The sequence below is a fragment of the Abramis brama genome, assembly GCF_963993115.1.
Source record: "Abramis brama genome assembly, chromosome: 22".
Lineage (NCBI taxonomy): Eukaryota > Metazoa > Chordata > Actinopteri > Cypriniformes > Leuciscidae > Abramis > Abramis brama.
The window spans coordinates 15,336,808-15,358,078 of record NC_139984.1 but is presented as its reverse complement, the minus strand read 5'-3'; the positions used below and the strand labels follow the sequence as shown (position 1 = coordinate 15,358,078).

At 37.3% G+C, this 21,271-nt stretch overlaps 1 protein-coding gene across 3 annotated transcripts in view; it reads right to left on the bottom strand.

The window, feature by feature from the left end:
• nol4lb (nucleolar protein 4-like b) overlaps positions 1–21,271 on the bottom strand; it is a 104,825-nt gene that overhangs the window by 63,993 nt on the left and 19,561 nt on the right. For 2 of the 3 annotated variants that reach the window (XM_084099472.1, XM_084099473.1), the window contains one exon: positions 17,345–17,454. In XM_084099472.1, coding sequence (XP_083955598.1) covers positions 17,345–17,454 — 110 coding nt within the window. Of the gene's footprint in view, positions 1–10,295; positions 10,461–17,344; positions 17,455–21,271 lie in introns of those variants that run through there. The other variant, XM_084099474.1, reaches the window with a different exon arrangement.

Here is a 21,271-nt window from a genome sequence, read left to right as displayed (position 1 = left end):
CAGTACAAAGTCACCGGGAAGATGAAAAACTTCTGGAAATGAAATTCACTTCACATATCTTTTCTCCAGCAGTTCCACACCAAGTAACACAGATAACTGTTATTCAATAACAGACATGACAGCCAACATCTAGTCAAATTTACCGGAATAGCCAAAATACCCAATCAGAAGTTTCTTAGAAAGGATACCAACTAAAAAGACCAGGAAAAAAAGGTTATCTTTATGTTGTACCACAATATAAAAGAAGCTACCTTTTTATCTAAAAGTCCAGTTCATCTGCGCACAAGCATTTGGACGCTTAGATTAAAAGTCTTATATTTCAGGCAAGGCATGAATCTCCATGAACTAGCCTACATGTTATTGTAGGCAGTGAGCACCATGAATGGAAAATAATGTTTTCACAGTAAGTACCAGTTACTGTGATAGCTGATATAAAAATGTGAATCCAATTTCCAGAGCAAGGCCACTTTTTTGAGAACACCACACAAGCTTTTGTGTTTGTACAGTATTGTTCCTGTCTGGCGACCAGTAACGGCACCAGCATTACCTATGACTAGGTATGGAGCTTATAATATGACAAAATGATTTGAATTGTGTAAATTCAAATTATTGACAAGTGTAATCTAACAAAATTTTATATTATGTGGAATTTTAAATAGGCTAGTTCTGAATTTGATTTCTTTAAACGAATATTGAACATTTGAAATTTAACAAATTGAAATGTTTTTATGGCTGAATTTTATAGACATGTATTTTCAAACAGCTTTTTTTTTGGTTCTGAATTCTTAGACTGCAAATATTCAGTTTTAAAAAATACAGATTCAAGTTTTCAAGATGAAGAAATTCGGAACTTCAAATTCAGTTTTCTAAAATTCAAACGGCGGAAAATTCAGAACTTACAGAAAGTAGGTCACAGGTCATCCACAGGGAAGAGTAAAGGATCTCAGAAAAGTCCAATGGAGCATTTTGGCTGCACTGCAGTAGTTTTCTGCCGCAAACGTGGTGGTGGTTCAAGAGAATCCGTGTATCATTCGTTCAGTCGTTTTTTGATTTAATATTAAGAGTAGAAAAATAAGAAAACAGCTTGAATATTAGATTTCTAATATTCTAATAATAGTCCTCCACTGCTGCAGTTGCACGGAGCTTACGAAACTTATTTTTTCATCAAACAACTAGACTAACGAATGGCTCGACACAACGGAAGAGCCTAGACAGGGCTTTCTTCTGTGTAGACCAGCAGTTCTTAAGTGCCAGGGGGTCCGTGAAATAATTTGCTGTAGCCTATTTTCCGGACTGCAAAGTCACGTTTTTTATCACAAAACACGCTGTGATTTATTCCAAAGTGACTTAGGCACATATAATGCATTTAATGTCAAATAATCTAAATGTTGACTTTCAAAAGTAGGCAAGCCAAGAAGGCTATTTGCTGTATTTTGGTTCATTTTTGGTGTGCGCCAGAAAGATCTTTAAGGAGACCGAGACGTGCTAAAGCAGCGCATCATGTTGTTTTTATTTATTTATCATATTTATCAAGACAAAAAAATCTTACTAACCCCAAACCTTTGAATAGTAGTGCATATTCTTGCAAAAAAATAATCTGAAACCTCACAATCTGCAAACTACATGTGATTCATTACCAATGAACCGATTGTACATTAAAGTTACAAGTGACCCATCATCCTACATAAAAATAAAAAAATCTATTCTGAATGACTAATTGTTCATAGGAAACCCTTGTATAACTAGACTAATATTGGGTTTATCCGACCTTGATTAATGCATGTCTTTTTAGATTAGACATGCTCATGTATTTAAAAACAGATGGAGCTCAATAGAATGTAACAAAATGCAAGGGTCTCTTAAATCCAGGACATTTTTTTTACCTCGATATGCCTCGGCAATGTTCATGGCGGGATGCTGAAAAAATACTCGACACAAAAGAGATTTCTGTCTCAGCACAGTTTGCTATTAAAGCAACACAACTAAATTTGGGGGGTGGTGTATTGTGCCTCCTCTGCTTTCTGAATCAGAGGTGATCCAAACACAATCTCTTCACCATCTGTGCAGGTAAATGAAACACATGGGGCATTTTTGTCCGTTTCTCATTGTACTCTGGGAAAAAACATCTTGGCTTTTGTGTAGATACTTGCTTAACTGATATTCTACAGTATGACTGCAATTCCTGAGTAGATTTTTGAGTTCTTGGTAGGGATGTGCACAAGTACTCGAGTAGCCTACTCGGACGTCACGGCGATGATCGATCATGTAAACAATAACCGCCATGACTTTTAAAAATGTATTTATTTTTTATGATTGATTATTTCGCCATTTTGGGCAGTTACTGAGGTCTGATTGGTTGGCTGTCCGGTTAGGACAGCATGCCGTCCAGACCGGCGAAATAAAGTGAAACTATATTTGAAAGCGCGCAGTGATACCTGAATAACTTTGATAATGAAAATGCAGTTCTGTCATGACAACTCTCAGAGTGTTTGGCATGGTAATGGGTATGACAATGTTGATTTATTTTGTCTTGGCGGAATAGATCTTCTAAGCTGCTGCTGCTGGTTATTGCAGAACTTTGTATTTCAGTGCAAGATGTGCAGTGCCAATCTGCCATATCCTATAATGAGAACACTATTGTAATAGAATGTTGTAATGTTTGTGCTTTCCCGTGTTTCGTGTTGTTACGGGAAAAGCGCATCCACAACAGGAGTTACACATTCAGACAAGCACAATCAAGCTCACGTGCGCATTCACGCCCTTTTATGCAGTAATATTACTTTTATTTTGTATATATCTGATTAATCTCATAATAGGATGCATTTTGTTGAGTTTATTAACCTGCTAGGAAATCGCTTCAGTTCACTGGTGTTCATTCAATCTCAACTTGAATGTCATGCCCGACATTATCGACTTGGATTATTTAAGACAAAAACATTGATAATCCAGCAGTGTTATTTTTTCTTGTCATTTTTTTCAACAGCAGGCTTATGTTTGAATTAAAATAGCTTCTCGTCATGGCATCGAAAACGCGTAGGGATGCCTGGAATAACCCAATAATTAAAGTAGATGAAAATATAGTTAAGTGTAAGATGTGCAGTGCCAATTACTGGAAGAGAGCATCCACAACAGGAGTAACAGATTCTGGCTAGCACTTAATTTAGTTTAATTTCACTTGCATTTGTGTCCTTTTGTGCAGATACCAGTTGTAATGTAACACTCATGTTGTGTATCTAGGAACAGGCTTCAGTTTACTGATGTCCATTCACTCTTCAGCTTCACCACTTGCAGCTATTCCTTTTAGAAGTTTCTTTTTCAAAAACAATGCATTACTGATAATCTAGCAATGTAATATTTCTAGTCACATTTTCATATTTTGATAAACATATTTTCATGTCATATTTTCATGTCAACATTCATTTTCATAACAGTGTTTTAATTAAAATATTTTCATTATTGCCATGACAAGTACTCAAGTACTAGTTTTTGAGAACTATCAGTACTCGAAATGAAAAATTCTTAGTTCTTGTCTGGTATTGCAGACAGAAAGAATGTGGTTTTTAAAAGCGGAACTTCACTGGAGTCATTAAACAAACATTCTGGCTTTTTTTCTTCTCAATGAAGTGTCTCGTGTTCCTGTGAAGCACATAAGCCTTTGATACTTATACTCCTGCTGAGATAAGACAAAAACATCTTTTTTTTCTTTTTTCTTTGGCATAGATGTTTTTTTCTATGAGACATGCATCGCTGCTGGAATTTTAAAGGGAGAGATTTCTTGAAAAATGTTGACAATAAAGGCTTGTTTTATCGTCTTTTATGGGTGGAAAACATCTGTCAAGGACCAGTACATAGAATTACACAGCTGTTTGTGTGAAGTGAAATAAGAATGTAGGCTACTCACATAGATGTCCTGATGTCCTCTCTCACTGATAAACTGACCATCAGGACCTTATAGAAATGGTGGTGTATATATAAACCAGATTACGCTGCAAAAAATACCACTCGAGGAATACTGATATTTGAGATGACCTCACTTCCTGTAAGATATACCTTGAAGCAATGGCTTTATCCAGGTCAGCAGAGACGAGTGGCATAGCCGTGCATGTTTGTGACCTCTGCAACGGATCTCAGCCCGCTCTTTCTGTATGCACTGACCAACTGATGTCTTCCCAATGCGGCTTCTGCAGCCGACCACTATTGTCTCTAAACGACCTCTGCTACTGATCCCATCATCTCTGTCTGCAGTGTCCCAGCCTTTTTGTAGCATGAACAAAAGGGGCATGATCAATTTAGTCTTTCAGGGACACAAGACGAGGTTTGGCACGAGCAGTTTGCTTGTGGATGGAAACTGCAACAGGAAGATCATCTGGTTTAGATCAAACGCTTAAAGGAAGAACTGAAAGGAAAGAAAAAGGGATGATGATCAAGATTTCCCGTTTCACAGCCTGATTCGTAGGGAGCAAGCAGCAACCCGACAGAATTTAAGAGCAGATGACACACCAAGCCTCAGGAGGTCAAACCCTGCATTCAACAGACACACGGATTACTGTAGGTCCCACTACTGCTATTCTCCTCTAATCCAGTCAGTCACAAATCTATCTTGACGATTAACCCCTTTCCCTCCTCCACAAACCACAAATCCCAAATAAAGTACAGATTAAAATCACACCAACACTGTTGGATAGGGATGGGAATTTTACGATTTTGATCACAACTCTAACTCCACCTAATGATTCCATTAATATTTATTAGTACTTTTGAGGAATCATCAAATAAATGACCATAACTTTACTATAGCCTATACATCTATACCATACTTTAAGCAGTTTTTTTAAACACTGAACAATAAAAAAAAAAGTAACACTCTGATCCTGTGAGTCATAAATTCATTGTAGTTAAAAGTTAAACAATTTAAAACAGTTTTTTTTTCATTAACTGAAATAAAGCTGAATTAAAATCAAATGTAAATATTACATGGAAAACCTCAATATTAACAACTTTAATGAAAATGCTACTTTGGTAACTAACAGGAATAAATAAGTCTAATAATAATACAATAATAAAACATATTTTTAAAAATTAGTTAGAACTTAAAATTTGAAATGACAAAATTAAAATGAAAACTGAAACTATAAAAATAAAAGCTAATAAATACTATAATAGTCCATACATTATACTAAAATAACACTGCATTAATTTAAAGAAGTCTCAGAAACTTAAAATAGCTACAACACAACGATTTTAAGTCGGATATAATTAAAAGTAATGACTTTGGTTCAGTGAGTGAGTCAGATGTTAAGTAGTAAAAAAAGAGTTTTTTTGCGACTATTTGTCCTCAAATCGGACTATGCTGGTCATACCATATATTTATAGCTCCGTGCTCATGAAAGTGATCACTGCAATACTTTTTATTGTAATATTTTTCAGTGTAGAGAAATCACATTCTCATCACATTTAATTCAGACTGCAAGCTTAAAACTCAACCAAAGCATCTGTGATGCTGTAGATTTAGAACTGCAGGAAACACTAGGCGCGTTTCCATTAAAGATTTGCGCAAAACTTTTGCGTTTTTTTCTAAATATCGACAAAAAACTATTGTGAAATGACGGCGTTTCCATTAACCGATGTTATGCGACTAAAACGTCATTTTTTCCTCTCGCAACAAGTCATCCCAAAAATCATGGCAACGGACGTTGGTAGGTTTATATATATATCACAGCCACGTACCGCACTAGACATTATTATTATTAATGGAAGGAAATGTAGGCGTGTTATCCAAGCATTAATGGCAAGGAAACGACCCTTATACTGTGAGCGGCACATATGAGGTGTTTCTGGGTTTTTCTCACTCATTTCTGCTCCGAGGTCTTGATTGTGGCATTTCTTTGAGGTTTAGAATCCAGTATTTCTGTAATTTCTTCTCAAGAGCTCTGTCTCGTATTCTGTCCAAACACACCACGCCTTCTAAGTCAGGTGACTGTAAATGCGCAAAAACTGTTTCCATTGCAGTTTTGTGAAATATTCCTTTTTCGAATTGCCTGCAAAACCACCTCATGCGAGCGCAAAAACTTTTTTACGATAAATGGGAGTTTTTGCGAAATTGACGTGTTTCCATTGAGTGTATTTTCAATTCGCAATTTCAATTTGCGCAATTTGAAGGGTAATGGAAACGCGGCTACTGTCAGAGTAAAGGTGGGGTCACATTGCCAAAATCTTCAGCAAGCAAAAAAAAAATTCAGTCTTTTTTCAATAATGTAGCAATGCACAGCCTATTCTGAAGTCGATTTTAAATCAAGCAGTTTTCTGTTGGTCAACGTGGCAAATTTATGTGACCAACTTGAATCCGATGCGAAATATATATGGGGAACTTTTTCACCCTTTTTCAAATTTTGCTAAGCAAAGATAAATATGACCGTACCTTTAGACAGGGACCATCTACGTGCATCAGTGGTACGTAGAAAAAATTAGCCTGGACCAGAGTGAAAGGCATTCTTTTCAGCAGGGAAGTCACTTTCAGACTTTGGATAAGTAACGGTAAAGAGCAGGCAGAGACGTTCTGCTGGATGAGTCTTACATACAGTGAAGCACCAGAAAAGCACAGAACAGCAGAGGGGGCAGCAGGGAGTATGTCACATCCTAGATTCCCCCTCAGGTCTAAGCACATGTTGCCCAAGAGGAAACGAGCCATGAAAGACGGGAAATTACACGATGGGGGACCCATCATCAGGAGAGCATCTCATTGGTTAGCCCGACGCTCACATGGGCTGCAAAAGAACAATAATAACATTCCAAACAAACATACTAAATTTGGGCACTTGGATGTAATGACAATAGATTGCTCAGTGGCACAGATGCACAGAGATGCTCAGAATCAATTAAGCTCAAACCAGCTGCGGCTACTTGGGCAATAGGAATGTTATGACAAATCAAAAACAGCCTGAGGAAAATATGGGGAAAACTTTTAAGATGATATTGTCATTTGCAACCCATTTTAGTCCTGTAATATAGCATATTTCTGAAACAGGATATTCCACAAGAACAAGAAATTAGGACAGGACTTAATATAGTCCATCAGGTATTGATTGGAGGGTGAAAAATCGTCATTACATTTTTTAAAAAAATGTTTTTGGAAAGAAGTCTCTTGTGGTCACCAAAGCTGAACAAATTTTTTCATCAAAAATACAGTAAAAATAGTATTATTATGAAACATGGCTACAATTTAAAATAACTATTTTCTATTTTTTAAAATGTCATTTATTTCTGTGATGGCAAAGCTGAATTTATAGCATCATAACTCCAGACTTCAGTGTAGAGCCCTGCACGGGACTGTTTTCTTAATCCCGCTCCCACCGAATTTTGAAGCATTACCGCCCGCTCCACAAAATGTGAGTTTCTCGCCCGCACCTGCAATGTTTGTATCCACTCCCGCCCGTACCCGCAAACATTCTGTTGAATGTAGCTTGAAGAAATTGTGAAAAAAATTACATCATTAGGGCTATGCTAAAAGTTCAGAATAACAGAGATAAAACACTGCGTAACTCTGGTGTTGTTCGGTCATTTTAGACCAATTAAATTTTTTTTATAAAAAACAAAAGAAAAATATTTGCAAAAAATTATTCGTCATAAGAAAAAAGTTGCACTTGAGTTGTTCGAATGACCGCCATAGGAAATGAACAGGAAAATAGGCAAAAGATAAAATCTACAAATCAGCCACGGTGCAGCAAAAAGTGCACCGCAATGAAGGGGAGACACTCGAAAATATCAAGAGTGCAAAATGGACACATTCCAAAAAAATTTTTTTACTGACCTCAAACTTTTGTATAGTAGTGTACTGTATATCATACATGGAAAAATAAGAGGGCTTAGTGATTTGGTGGTTTGACTAAGATATGGCACGTCGCATCTGCGCGATGCGAGAACAAGTGGCCATACAGACCCATGAAACACTGAAACAGTGGTGCTGAGAAAGAGGCGCATCTCGGGGCTCCAGATGGGAATTTCGATTCGTCTTGTAATGACTGGAGAAGAGCAGAGGATGGTACAGACCCTCTCAGAGAACGAAGGAGCAAAGAGACAGTCATCGGAATACCACAGGGACAAAACAAAGAACAATAGATTCAGACAACCAGAGCTGGGAAAGGACAGAGCGGGAGAGAAACAAGGAGCGAAAAAAAATAAAAATAATGAGAGAGGATGAGTTTGACTATTTAGATGCTAGTGCGCAAGGGGGAGGAGGAGGGAGAGGAGCGAGGGTGATCCTCACTGCTGAACAGCTTGGCTTTAGGGAAGGATTATGGCTCATGGAGCTTCACTTCTGCTGGACAGGCTGACGTGAGGGGTCAAAAAAAGTGATTTTATTTTGGTAGGCTTTATCCTTGTGAAGCTCTGGCAGAAGGCAGAGGATGATAAAGGCGGTTTTAAAGCCTTTAACCCTTTGTCAACCCTCTCTGCTTTTAATTTGCATGGCCATACGTAATCAGAAAGGGATGTTTAAATAGCCTCAGTAAATGTGCAACACAGCATATAAAAAATATGGGGTAGGGTGTCATGCTGAAAATGGAAAGAGTAACAGGGTAAGGATTGTAAAAGGTTAAAAGATAGAGGGATAAGTTAATTTTGGCATTTGACTCAGTTGCACATTTCTTTGGTTCTTAGACGCCCACATCAGTCTATAAAACCACCTGCCAAAGGCACAGAAGAGCAGAAAAGACAGAAACGACACCGGAATAATGGCTGAGCTGTCTATTAATTGCACAAAACATAATTCACACAAAATTACAGTTGAGGTGGAGCAAGAAATAAGCATTACTTTCATTTTAATGCTGACTTGAAGCTATGGCAAGTGCCATTTGCAGTGGTGCAAGAACAAGTGGCTGTACAAACCCAAAAGGGACACAAAAACAGTGGCACTACAAAAGGAAAGGCAGGAATCTCTGAAACGCATTAATCTTAATGATTAAAAATGCACTTTCAGATATTTAGGTAAGTTAGTAAGCTGTTCTCTGGTTTCAGGCCTTCATGCATGTAAGACTGCAGAACCAGCTTTGCCAGATCCTGATAAAAACACACAACAAAACGCTTCAAGGCACATGCTGGATATTTTAAATAAAATATATTATTATTAAATAAGAATAGTTTAAATCATTGAATTATATCTTGCTAATAAAGTTTATATAAAGCTACCATATTAGTGTATGTTTATCATCATTCATGTAAAAAATATATCCATCAATATATCATTAAGTCTTTTCCAGATAACACTGCCGCAAATTCTGGGAAAGACTTTTCTGGGGATAAAAACTTTAATATCTTGACTATATGCAACATTAATTTACCTCAATCATGCAAGCTGCCCAAATCTGTCAATTAATTCCTTGAGTTAACTTGCCAAATCCATTAATAAAACATGCATAGAGACTCTGATGCCCTTCCATCATCCACCACTGTCGTACTACACTGTGTAATCAGAGTATATAATTCTATTTTAAACTCGATTCATATTTTCATATAGCTAGACTAATGTCATGATCCAAAAACAATTTCAAACAGTCAGGACTCCAAACCTCAACCTTTCTGTCTCATGCATTTCTATTGTTTAGTTCAGATGTTATTTGCAAGTAAATTTCATATTTTACTCTATACAGATTCTATGCAGTACATGTTTTTGAACAAGACCTCAAATAGACCCAACTGACTGCCCTGCACATATTTCTACCATGTTGTATTTATACTCATTGTGCTAAATAAAATGAACAAACAAACTTTACAAAAAAGTATAAAAAAAACACTGCTGTCAGCATCCATGCATGCATTATCAATAATCCATCAAGCGTGCAGAAAGCGCATATTTAACAACATATGACAGTCACAACTAATACTCAACTCCAGACAGAAATGCTGACTGATGCTAAACATTCTAAAGCAACCATGGACGCTATCCTGTTGCCAAGGTATCGCGATTGCGACGCACTAAACATGTTAAAATAACCGTCTTCATTCCGTCATCAATACTGTTCAACTTGACCGGCAAACGCTTCGCGTGTTTGTACAGGTTAAACGCCATGGTAAACAACGGCTATGTCCTTTTAACTGTTCAACTTAAAATGTACAAATGTCATAACTCAGTATTAAAACCCCAATTAGAACAAATAAATAAACATAACGACCTTCCCATATGCTCTTTGCAGCTCTAACGTTAGTCAACAAAACACCGTGTTCTGCTGGAGGGGAAAGCTATAATATAATAACCTGCTATTTAAGATAATGAAGTCATGTCAGCCTAATTGAATCCTTACCTTCACTGGTGGACGCAATTTGTTTTTAATATTCTTCTCAGATCCCCTCTCGTTGCAGAGCCCCTCTCCTCTCCACTCTCTATCCGTTTAATATAGCAACAATATTGCTGCGGTCGCGAGAGCCTTCCGCGCGACTCTCTCTCTCCAGCAACCAGCCCCGAAGATGGAGGCGGGGCCGCGCGCTGACGTCACGCCCCCGCTAGAAGTACAGTGAGGTACAGAATCACCAAAACCACTTTAGAGCAATTCTCATTCCCTCCCCTCCAGTCTTTTCTTTCTGCCTCCATCTTCCTCCACTGTAAAAGCGACAATTGTGCTAGAAATCCATTTTCATATAAAAATAATCCGTTTTGGTGTTTGCTAAAGAAAGAGCACAATAACTAGATCCATTCCACACTGTCTCAGCATATTGAAGACTGTATCATGGTTGAAATAAGAACAAACAATGAAAACTTGCAAGTTTTTTTCTTTTCATATACATCAGTATGGTAAACTACTGTCTCAATTACCCAGTGAACATCTAAGTGCATGAACATACACACAACCCTTTGATGTAAGAGTCACTAATGGAGCCCTCAAGAGAAGCACATACATTCAAAGGAATCAGGCAATACAACTCTTGCTCATAATGCAAACTATTATTTTGCATTATTTAGATTGACATTAGGAAAAAGATTTACAATAGCAATGCAAGAAGACAATGTGAGTCATTGTCTTTTAAGCCAGTTTACAATGTGTGTGTCACAGCTTGGTTCACACAGGAAGAAAAGAGAATCCAATCGCAAATAGTATTTTTATTAAAGGGTTAGTTTACCCAAAATGTAAAAAAAATAATATATATTGTCATCAATTACTCACCGTCATGTTGTTCCAAACCCATAAGACTTTCGTTAATCTTTGAAACATATGAAAGATATTTTAAATGAAATCGGAGAGATTTCTGTCCTTCCATTTGAAAGTCCATGCAACTACCACTTTGACGCTTCAAAAAGTTCATTAAGAGATCGTAAAATTAATCCATATGTATCAAGCGGTTTAGTACAAATTTTCTGAAGAGACACAATCACTTTATATGATGAACAAATTTAAATTGTGCTTTTATTCACATATAAAGCTTGATCAACAAACAAACAGAAGCTCAACCGTATTTGCTTGATGTTTGAGAACAAATCTCTTACTGAAGCTCAAACCTGCTGCATAACAAGTGAATGAACCTCATTGGTTCTTGAGGAAGCTCAAACGTGCTGCGTATGAGAATGAACCTCATTGGTTCTTGCTGAAGCTCAAACATGCTGCGTAACACGTGATTGAACTTCATTGGTTCTTGCTGAAGCTCAAACGTGCTGCGTAACACGTGATTGAACTTCATTGGTTCTTGCTGAAGCTCAAACGTGCTGCGTAACACGTGATTGAACCTCATTGGTTCTTGCTGAAGCTCAAACGTGCTGCGTAACATGAGAATGAATCTCATTGGTTCTTGCTGAAGCTCAAACGTGCTGCGTAACACGAGAATGAACCTCATTGGTTCTTGCTGAAGCTCAAATGTGCTGCGTAACACGAGAATGAACCTCATTGGTTCATGATAAAGCTCAAATGTGCTGCGTAACACGAGAATGAACCATATTGGTTATTGCGGAAGCTCAAACGTGCTGCGTAACACGAGAATGAACCTCATTGGTTCATGATAAAGCTCAAACGTGCTGCGTAACATGAGAATGAACATCATTGGTTCTTGCAAAAGCTCAAACTTGCTGCGTAATACGAGAATGAACCTCATTGGTTCATGATAAAGCTCAAACGTGCTGCGTAACACGAGAATGAACATCATTGGTTCTTGCAGAAGCTCAAACGTGCTGCGTAACACGAAAATGAACCTCATTGGTTCTTGCTGAAGCTCAAACGTGCTGATTTTACACAGTTCTTGCACATTAATCTGTTCATCATATTAAGCGATCGTGTCTCTTTATATCTCTCAGATTTAATTTAAATATCTTCATCTGGGTTTCAAAGATGAATGAAAGTCTCATGGGTTTAGAACGATATGAGGGTGAGTAAATGATGACAGAACTTTCAATGATCTCTTTAAAAGAAAGCAAAACACTCAGGAACACCAAGAATACGCCGGGGGACAGAAAACCTCATAACACATGCACACGAGAACAGACAAAGAACTGAACCAAACAGGGGACTATAAAAAAAACATAAGGTAATGAGGGGTAAAACAAGGCACAGGTTAACTTATAAGAAAGCATATCAACCCACTGCCAAAACAGAGGCAATACATGACTAAATAAATAAATAAAATAATCTGTCATGGTAACTCAAATGTCCTTGAGTCTTTTAAATTTGACTCTTGTAGTGTATCTGAAATAAACCAGCAAAAGATTACACAGCAACTTTGTTCCGCTAGTATGGATTGTTAGTTAGCAGAATGAATTGCTTGGTAAATCTGCCACCTACAGACAAAAAAGCACAATACAGCTTTTAGAAGAACAAATGACACATTCACATTCACTTACACTGCTAGTCTTGCCACCTCTTCCATTTTAAATTTAGTAGTGACACTACTAATTTTTCAGTGTGACAATGGACGAAATACATTTAACACTCCCGAATACAGCAGCTATTTTTCATAAAAGCTGACTGACTATCACATAAAAGAAACAACGCTTATCCATTTAATGCATGAAAAAGTAAGATTGTATATGGAACAAAATCAGTCATGTTTTCTGTGACTACAGTAGGCCTATATCATTTGCAAGAATATTTGAGAATCTCACACCTTTCCCCAGAGAGAGAGAGAGAGAGAAAGAGGGAGGGAGAAAGAGAGAGAGAGAGAGAGAGCTAAAGGAGGAGAGAGAACGAAATGAGTTTCCTGAAGAGGAGATACAGCAAGTGGGTAAAAAAAAAGAAGCCATAACCGATAATGAACATTCCCCCTCTCCTTAATCTCCTCCATCCCCCTCTGAGAGCCGGGAGTCTGCAGCCTGCAGGAAGGATGCTGCTAATTTCCTTCTTTATTGAATTGAGCTGGACACACGTCCTGCAGGGCCGACCAGCCTCCTCGCCACATCCTCTGCTCTCGCTCCTACTCATCCAAGCCTCTTTGTTAATTATTCTGCTTATTTGTGTGACTCTCTGAGTTTCTCTCTCTATTCTTTTGCCATTTCTATATCTCAGCACTTAGTCTCTGTCTCTTACTCTGCCTTTCTCCATCTGCCTCTTGGCACTTTCTGCAAATAGGGTACAAAATAGGACATTTAACAATGAAAGGAGGAGCTTAACCCTAAAATGATCATCTCTAGCTTTAGGAGGTCAAATTATATTATATAAACGGTTTAATTTTACACTACTGTTCAAAAATTTGAGGTCAGTTGGATTTAAAAAAAATTAAACATTAATATGTTTATGCAGCAAAGATGCACTAAACTGATCAAAAGAGACAGTAAATATTTAAAATGTTACAATAGATTTCTATTTCAAATAAATGCTGTTCCTTTGGACTTTCTATTAATCAAAGAATCCTGAAAAATAAAATAAAAAAATAATAAAAAATAAAGCAGCACAACTGTTTAATAATAAGAAATGTTTCTTGAGCAGCAAATCATCAGAATGATTTCTGAAGGATCATGTGACACTGAAAATTGGAGTAATGACGCTGAAAATTCTGCTTTGCATCACAGGAATAAATTACATATTACAATATATTGAGATGGAAAATTTTTAAATTGTAATAATATTTCACAATATTACTGTATTACTGTATTTACTGTAATAATCAAAATCAAAATCAAAATATTTTAGATAAAAAAGATGCAGCCTTGATGAGCTTTAAAGACTTTCAAAAGCATTAAATAATCTTACCAACATCAAACTTTCAAGTTTTTGATTTTTGCAACCTAAAAATCAGGTATGTAGCCTAAATTAAGCTGCCACTTGGTAGAGGCTTGTTAGTTTGGGACCAAATGTGGTTTTGTTGTTATTGTAGTTATGTCCCATGTAGCCATTTATAAAGTTATATTTCCCATGAATAAAAAAATAATAATTATTATTATTATTATTATTATTATTATTATTATTATTATTATTATTATTATTATTATATATATATATATATATATAATAATAATAATAATAATTATTATTTTTTTATTCATATATATATATATATATATATATATATATATATATATATATATATATACACACTCACCTAAAGGATTATTAGGAACACCATACTAATACTGTGTTTGACCCCCTTTCGCCTTCAGAACTGCCTTAATTCTATGTGGCATTGATTCAACAAGGTGCTGAAAGCATTCTTTAGAAATGTTGGCCCATATTGATAGGATAGCATCTTGCAGTTGATGGAGATTTGTGGGATGCACATCCAGGGCACGAAGTTCCCGTTCCACCACATCCCAAAGATGCTCTATTGGGTTGAGATCTGGTGACTGTGGGGGCCATTTTAGTACAGTGAACTCATTGTCATGTTCAAGAAACCAATTTGAAATGATTCGAGCTTTGTGACATGGTGCATTATCCTGCTGGAAGTAGCCATCAGAGGATGGGTACATGGTGGTCATAAAGGGATGGACATGGTCAGAAACAATGCTCAAGTAGGCCGTGGCATTTAAACAATGCCCAATTGGCACTAAGGGGCCTAAAGTGTGCCAAGAAAACATCCCCCACACCATTACACCACCACCACCAGCCTGCACAGTGGTAACAAGGCATGATGGATCCATGTTCTCATTCTGTTTACCAAATTCTGACTCTACCATCTGAATGTCTCAACAGAAATCGAGACTCATCAGACCAGGCAACATTTTTCCAGTCTTCAACTGTCCAATTTTGGTGAGCTCGTGCAAATTGTAGCCTCTTTTTCCTATTTGTAGTGGAGATGAGTGGTACCCGGTGGGGTCTTCTGCTGTTGTAGCCCATCCGCCTCAAGGTTGTGCGTGTTGTGGCTTCACAAATGCTTTGCTGCATACCTCGGTTGTAACGAGTGGTTATTTCAGTCAAAGTTGCTCTTCTATCAGCTTGAATCAGTCGGCCCATTCTCCTCTGACCTCTAGCATCAACAAGGCATTTTCGCCCACAGGACTGCCGCATACTGGATGTTTTTCCCTTTTCACACCATTCTTTGTAAACCCTAGAAATGGTTGTGCGTGAAAATCCCAGTAACTGAGCAGATTGTGAAATACTCAGACCGGCCCGTCTGGCACCAACAACCATGCCACGCTCAAAATTGCTTAAATCACCTTTCTTTCCCATTCTGACATTCAGTTTGGAGTTCAGGAGATTGTCTTGACCAGGACCACACCCCTAAATGCATTGAAGCAACTGCCATGTGATTGGTTGATTAGATAATTGCATTAATGAGAAATTGAACAGGTGTTCCTAATAATCCTTTAGGTGAGTGTATATATATAGGATCAATATCAGCGTGGTGTTTTATATTTTCATATATAAAAATCAAAATCAAATTATGACAACAAAGTGACATAGTTCTATAACTTTAATTCTTGGACCCAGTTGAGAAGGTCAACCTTTGAGGTGGGACAAATCCCCTTTTTAAGTCAAGAGGTACAGTTTTTAATGTGTTTAAAACTAACTAGTTTTCATGTGATGTTAATGATAATTAATATAATATCTTATCTAACATATCTAATAGTTATCACAAAAAAAAGGTAATGGGATAAAGAGCTGTACCCTTTTATAGAGCTTCTTGCGCTTTCAACTGCCAGCTTCTCTTGTCATGCCCCACCCTACGGAGACCAAAACTGCAATAGGACATTTCTCTCTCTCTCTCTCTCTCTCTCTCTCTCTCTCTCTCTCTCTCTCTCTCTCTCTCTCACACACACACACACACACACACTTCCTGTAATTTTCGAAAAAGCAAACCCTCTCACACAAAAGGTGTGTATTCAAAACAAAGATCCTAAGCATTGTGTGGCATTGTGGTTTTATATAAGAGACTCGTGGAAGAATTTCACAGTAAATTGAAAGCAAACAACTGCAGTGCACAGGTAGATTCTAAAATAAAAGGAAATGTCTGTGGCACATCTTGTCTTGCACTGGCTTCATGATAACAGGAAAAAAGAAGCAGTAGTGAAATCAAAAAGACTAGCTTAGACCAGTATTAATGCTGGTTCAGACCGTAGTGGTTATAGTGTTGCCTGGTTATGTCATGTGCCATGACTAATTGAAGGAACAGCAATGCCAAGTGAAGTTAGTAAACCAGCATTGTTATTTTGCAACCCTGTTATCAATATTTGGTCTAAAAATGCCCAAATGTTGTTTAAAACCCTGATTTGTATGTTTCAACAATTAATATTAAATGAATATCAAAATGAAATACACTCATAAAAATAAAGGTTCCAAAACAGGGGTTTTCACAATGATGCCATAGAAGAACCATTCAGTGATAAGTTCTTAAAATAACTGTTTTTATTTTTTATTTTTTAGTATGAAGAACATTTTAAAAATCTAAAAGAACCTTTTTACACTATAAAGAAGCTTTGGTGGAATATAAAGGTTCCAATGATGTATAAAGGTTCCATGTTCCATGAATAAAGGTTCTTCATGGAACCTTAAATGTCAATACAGAACCTTTATTTTTAGTGTAAAATTAAAATAAGATCAGATTTAATAAATTAAAAATTGTGAGTGTGTGTTTATGTACACAAACTGAGGTGTGCATGACTGTTAAGTATGGCTTGTGTTTCTTTGTTAGATTGGCATTTGACTGGTTTTCTCACACCTCAGCTAATTAGCAAGCTGTTCAGAAAACTTGTTAATTAGAACAGAACTAACTGCCATTCCTTCTAAATACTATACCAAACTAATTCACATCCACCCACGGGTGGCCGATATGACAGAGTTCATGTTACTGCATATTACCTGGAGTAAATGCTAAAGTGCCTGAAATACCTGTCAGTAATGCACAACTCCCACAGTGATTACTGCACCATCTGGATGGACTGAAACGAGATGTGGATGTCTGTCGGTCAGTGAACGCTGAATACTAGAGAAGACTGCTTTACCTGCTCGTTGTTGTTCATGCACTGCAGTTTCTTCTGTTTCAGGTAGGTTGTCGTGAGGGGCATATTGTAGTCTATGAGGTCGGCCGCCAGAGAGGTCGGTTGGTTGTTCTCTGAGAAAGCATGAGAGATTTACAACAGTGAGGCTATGCATATTTATCGTGACAGCAAAAGTCAATAATTCTGTTGTTATACCTGAGAGTCACATAAAGAGTGTTATTTCTCTAAGCTGTCACTAGAGGGCAGTATCTGCCCCAGTGTTTTCTGCAGGCACACTTCTGCCTCCGCCAGATTAACAATGCTAAACAAAGGCCTAATTATAAGAAATGCATATGCAAATTACATTAATATGCATTGAGGAAATGTATAGAAATTTAAACCCACTCTCCCCCAACAGCTGTTTTTTCCCCCATCCAAAGCTACTGTGAGAAAAAAATCATTGTGAATGTTTGGAAAGATCATGATAGTGCTTCTGACGGTGACGATAATGACGACTGATTTGTTTTTTTAATTCATCTCTCTGTGTGTGTGTGTGTGTGTGTGTGTGTGTGTGTGTGTGTGTGTGTGTGTGTGTGTGTGTGTGTGTGTGTGTGTGTGTGTGTGTGTTATTAATGCACACATATACACCTAATTTTAAGTGCACTCACGCAAAGAAGTGCACTTATGGTCTCCCTAAGTGTTCTGAAGAAGGTCAAAAACACATTGCAAGGAATTCTCAACAATCTCAACAAAATTCTCAAAAACCTTTAGATTTTGTGAATATGGAGGCTTTTTTTAGTCATGTAACATCCATTATTGATTTTATCAGCTTTGAGTTAAAAGAGCCATGAAGCAACCCATTACCTGCTGATAATCTCATGCACACATACACACACAGGCTATCAGTAATGGATGAGCTGTTTGCTGTGTATTGATCAACCTCATTTTCTCATTTCATATGGATTTACCACAACAAACAACAACAAAAAATTCCTGCAGGAACTAGATCATCACTAAAACCAACACAATAACGGTTAAAGACAAAAGTGATTTGCATTCTTCTAGTTTTGTCAGGCTGCTAAAAAGTCTCCCTGATGAAGTAGTCCAATAAATTTTTCACCTAGGCTGGAACTGCAAAAACTTATGTTAAAAGCTATAATTGTTGTTTGGTCACTAATCTGTCAAAAAATGCAAAGAAATGCAACAAAAAAGAAAATAATGAAGACAAACAAGCTAGCGTAAAATTACTGAAGGTCATGCCACAGGTTAGCGTCATCCCTTGTGAAAAAGAAGTTCACTTAAAGCTACAATATGTACGATTTTTGTAATAAAATATCCAAAAATCACTTGCACAGTGTGATATATTTCCTGCAGTTGTGTACTTACAATATCCCAAAAGTTCCCAAAGATTTTTAATTTCAGAGAAATTCCAATTTTAAATAATGGCTCGTCCCTGTCACCCTCTCCCACTTGTCGCCTGTCAATGACGTAATATCCACGTTATCCCTGGTTTCCGCTCGTACTGCCATAGTAACCATGGCGACAGACGTGGACAACTGCGTTACGTCTAGCTTTACGCTCACGCTGTTGTTGTTTCGTTCAAACATTATGGACCATGGCAAGCAGACTTTGGGACTAAAGGAGAACTAAAACGAGGATCAATATCAGCGTGGTGTTTTCGAGATGCCGAGAGCTCCACGTCTGTGACAAACTTGACAGAGACGCGCAAATGTAGAGGTGAGCAAATGTACATAAAACTAATCAATGTTATATAGCTCAACATGATGAAATGTTAGAATATGATCAGTATGTTATTCTAATGTTGATCTAGCTTATACTGCTAGTTTCATACAGATAAACTAACACATAGAATAATATTATAACTTTCAACACACTCAAATGCAGTTTAGTGTGATAGTGTAGACCAATTGAAACAGCGCTGCGTTACCTTACAAGTTTCATTCGTCTAATAAACTGATCTGTGTGAGTATTATTGAGCACTTGCAGGTAAGTTAGTTCTGTAATAAATGACATATCTGTGTGTGTATATATATATATACACATATACATACATACATATACATATATATATATATATAGGCTACACACACACACACATATAATATATATATATATAACTGTAAGCATAAAATATACACACACATATATTATGTAAACAAAAACTTATGTTAGATGCGATTAATCACGATTAGTTGATTTGACAGCACTATTCAGTTATCTTTGAAATATGGTTAAAGACTGCTGTTTGTACTGACAAGCATTTATGGTAAATTTTAGAATGATGAAGTTGCTATGTTCTATATTAATTTTACATGTAATATCAAATTACACAACAGTTAAAATTATAATCAAGTACTTTACATGTACATTAGTCAACATATCAATATAAGTGTACTACTTTAAAGCATAATAAATCACACTATAGCAATTCATAGAGCTTTGCATTGAAAATAGACACAAAATAAAAGCGGGGGAAATTAAAACAGTAAAAAAAGGAATTAAAAGAGATAATGATACAGTTATTAAATTAATTAGAGTAAAATGAATTAAAGGGGTCATGAACTGGCTTTTTTAATTTTTTTATATTGATGTCTGAGGTCAACTTATGACGTTCGCTTGGTTTTTACATTCAAAAACATCTAAATGAAAAAGTAATAGGCTATTTTCTACCCTGGTTTTGAGCCTAGCTCCTGAAACGCTCGGTTTTTATGGGCGTGCCGCATTGAAGACTTGGAAGTAAACACCCACTGCTATGATTGGATAACAGTTTTGCATATTATAATGAGTTTCATGTAATGGGCGAATCGGTGGGCGGGGCTAAACAGGCAGTGTTGAAGTAGGCGATGATCTTCTTCTGCGGAGGCGGTGTTTGATACCCTTTGACGTCATAGATCCCCACTTTGAAAAACCTGTCGTTCGCTGTGCCTGGTGTCAATAACAGCTTTTATTGGACTAACAAGGACGTTTTCAGTTCTGAAACTTACGGATATTCTTGTAGTATGATGACCTCTTATATGTCAAAAGCTCAAGGAAAATTTGATTTCTCAGTTCATCACCCCTTTAAAATAGTAAAAAGATGATACATAGAATAAACTTCTCATCTGGCAAAACACTGGTGTATCTTATTTTGTCTCTGAGATTTCCCCATGATGATCAGTATTGTATGTACTACTACTATCACTTCTTCAATATCTATACATAAATAGCACATTAAGCTGTATGACAGAAATAGATATGCGGATAAAAGAGCCGATATCAACCACAGCCTGAGTGTCAATTAAAGACAGAGCGAGTTTACAGTAATTAATTACTTTGAATAATTCAGCGCTGAACTTTCGTACAGCCGGCTGGAGTGAGAGAGGGGGAGGTCTGTGCACCCCCATGGGCAAGAAGCCAATTAGCAGCTCTCTTTATGAGCAACACCCAACCTAAGCCCGCACCGTTGACACAGCACTGACAGGTCAGGCCTGGGAGGTGTTTCCTCTGTTTATCTCAGCGAGCGGGACATTTGAGGGCAGTTCTTCTGATTGGCAACCCGCACTGCTGGGTTCGGCCTAACTGGGATTGCAGCTTCGCCAAAATGACAAAATAACTGAGTTTTATTCATTCAATTCTCCATTCCAATGAAAATCTCCCAATCAAATCCCTCCCCCATTGGATTCCACCCACAATCCCTCTCACTCTCTGTAGAAATAATCTGGTTTCAGAGGCATTTTCTTTGTTAAAAGGCCTGTAATTGGGCTAATTGCCATGTGTAGGGAGGCTAGCAGGACACTCCAGTGACTGCAGTCTAATCAGAGGGTGTTGGGATGAGTGTGTGCAAGGGGGAGGAGGTGTGGCCAGAGGGGGTTTCATTAGCTTCAGGCTGGCACGACGGGGGGAGCTCGTTACAGGGTGGGCAGGGGACAAAAGGGAAGAGAGGGGGTTTCT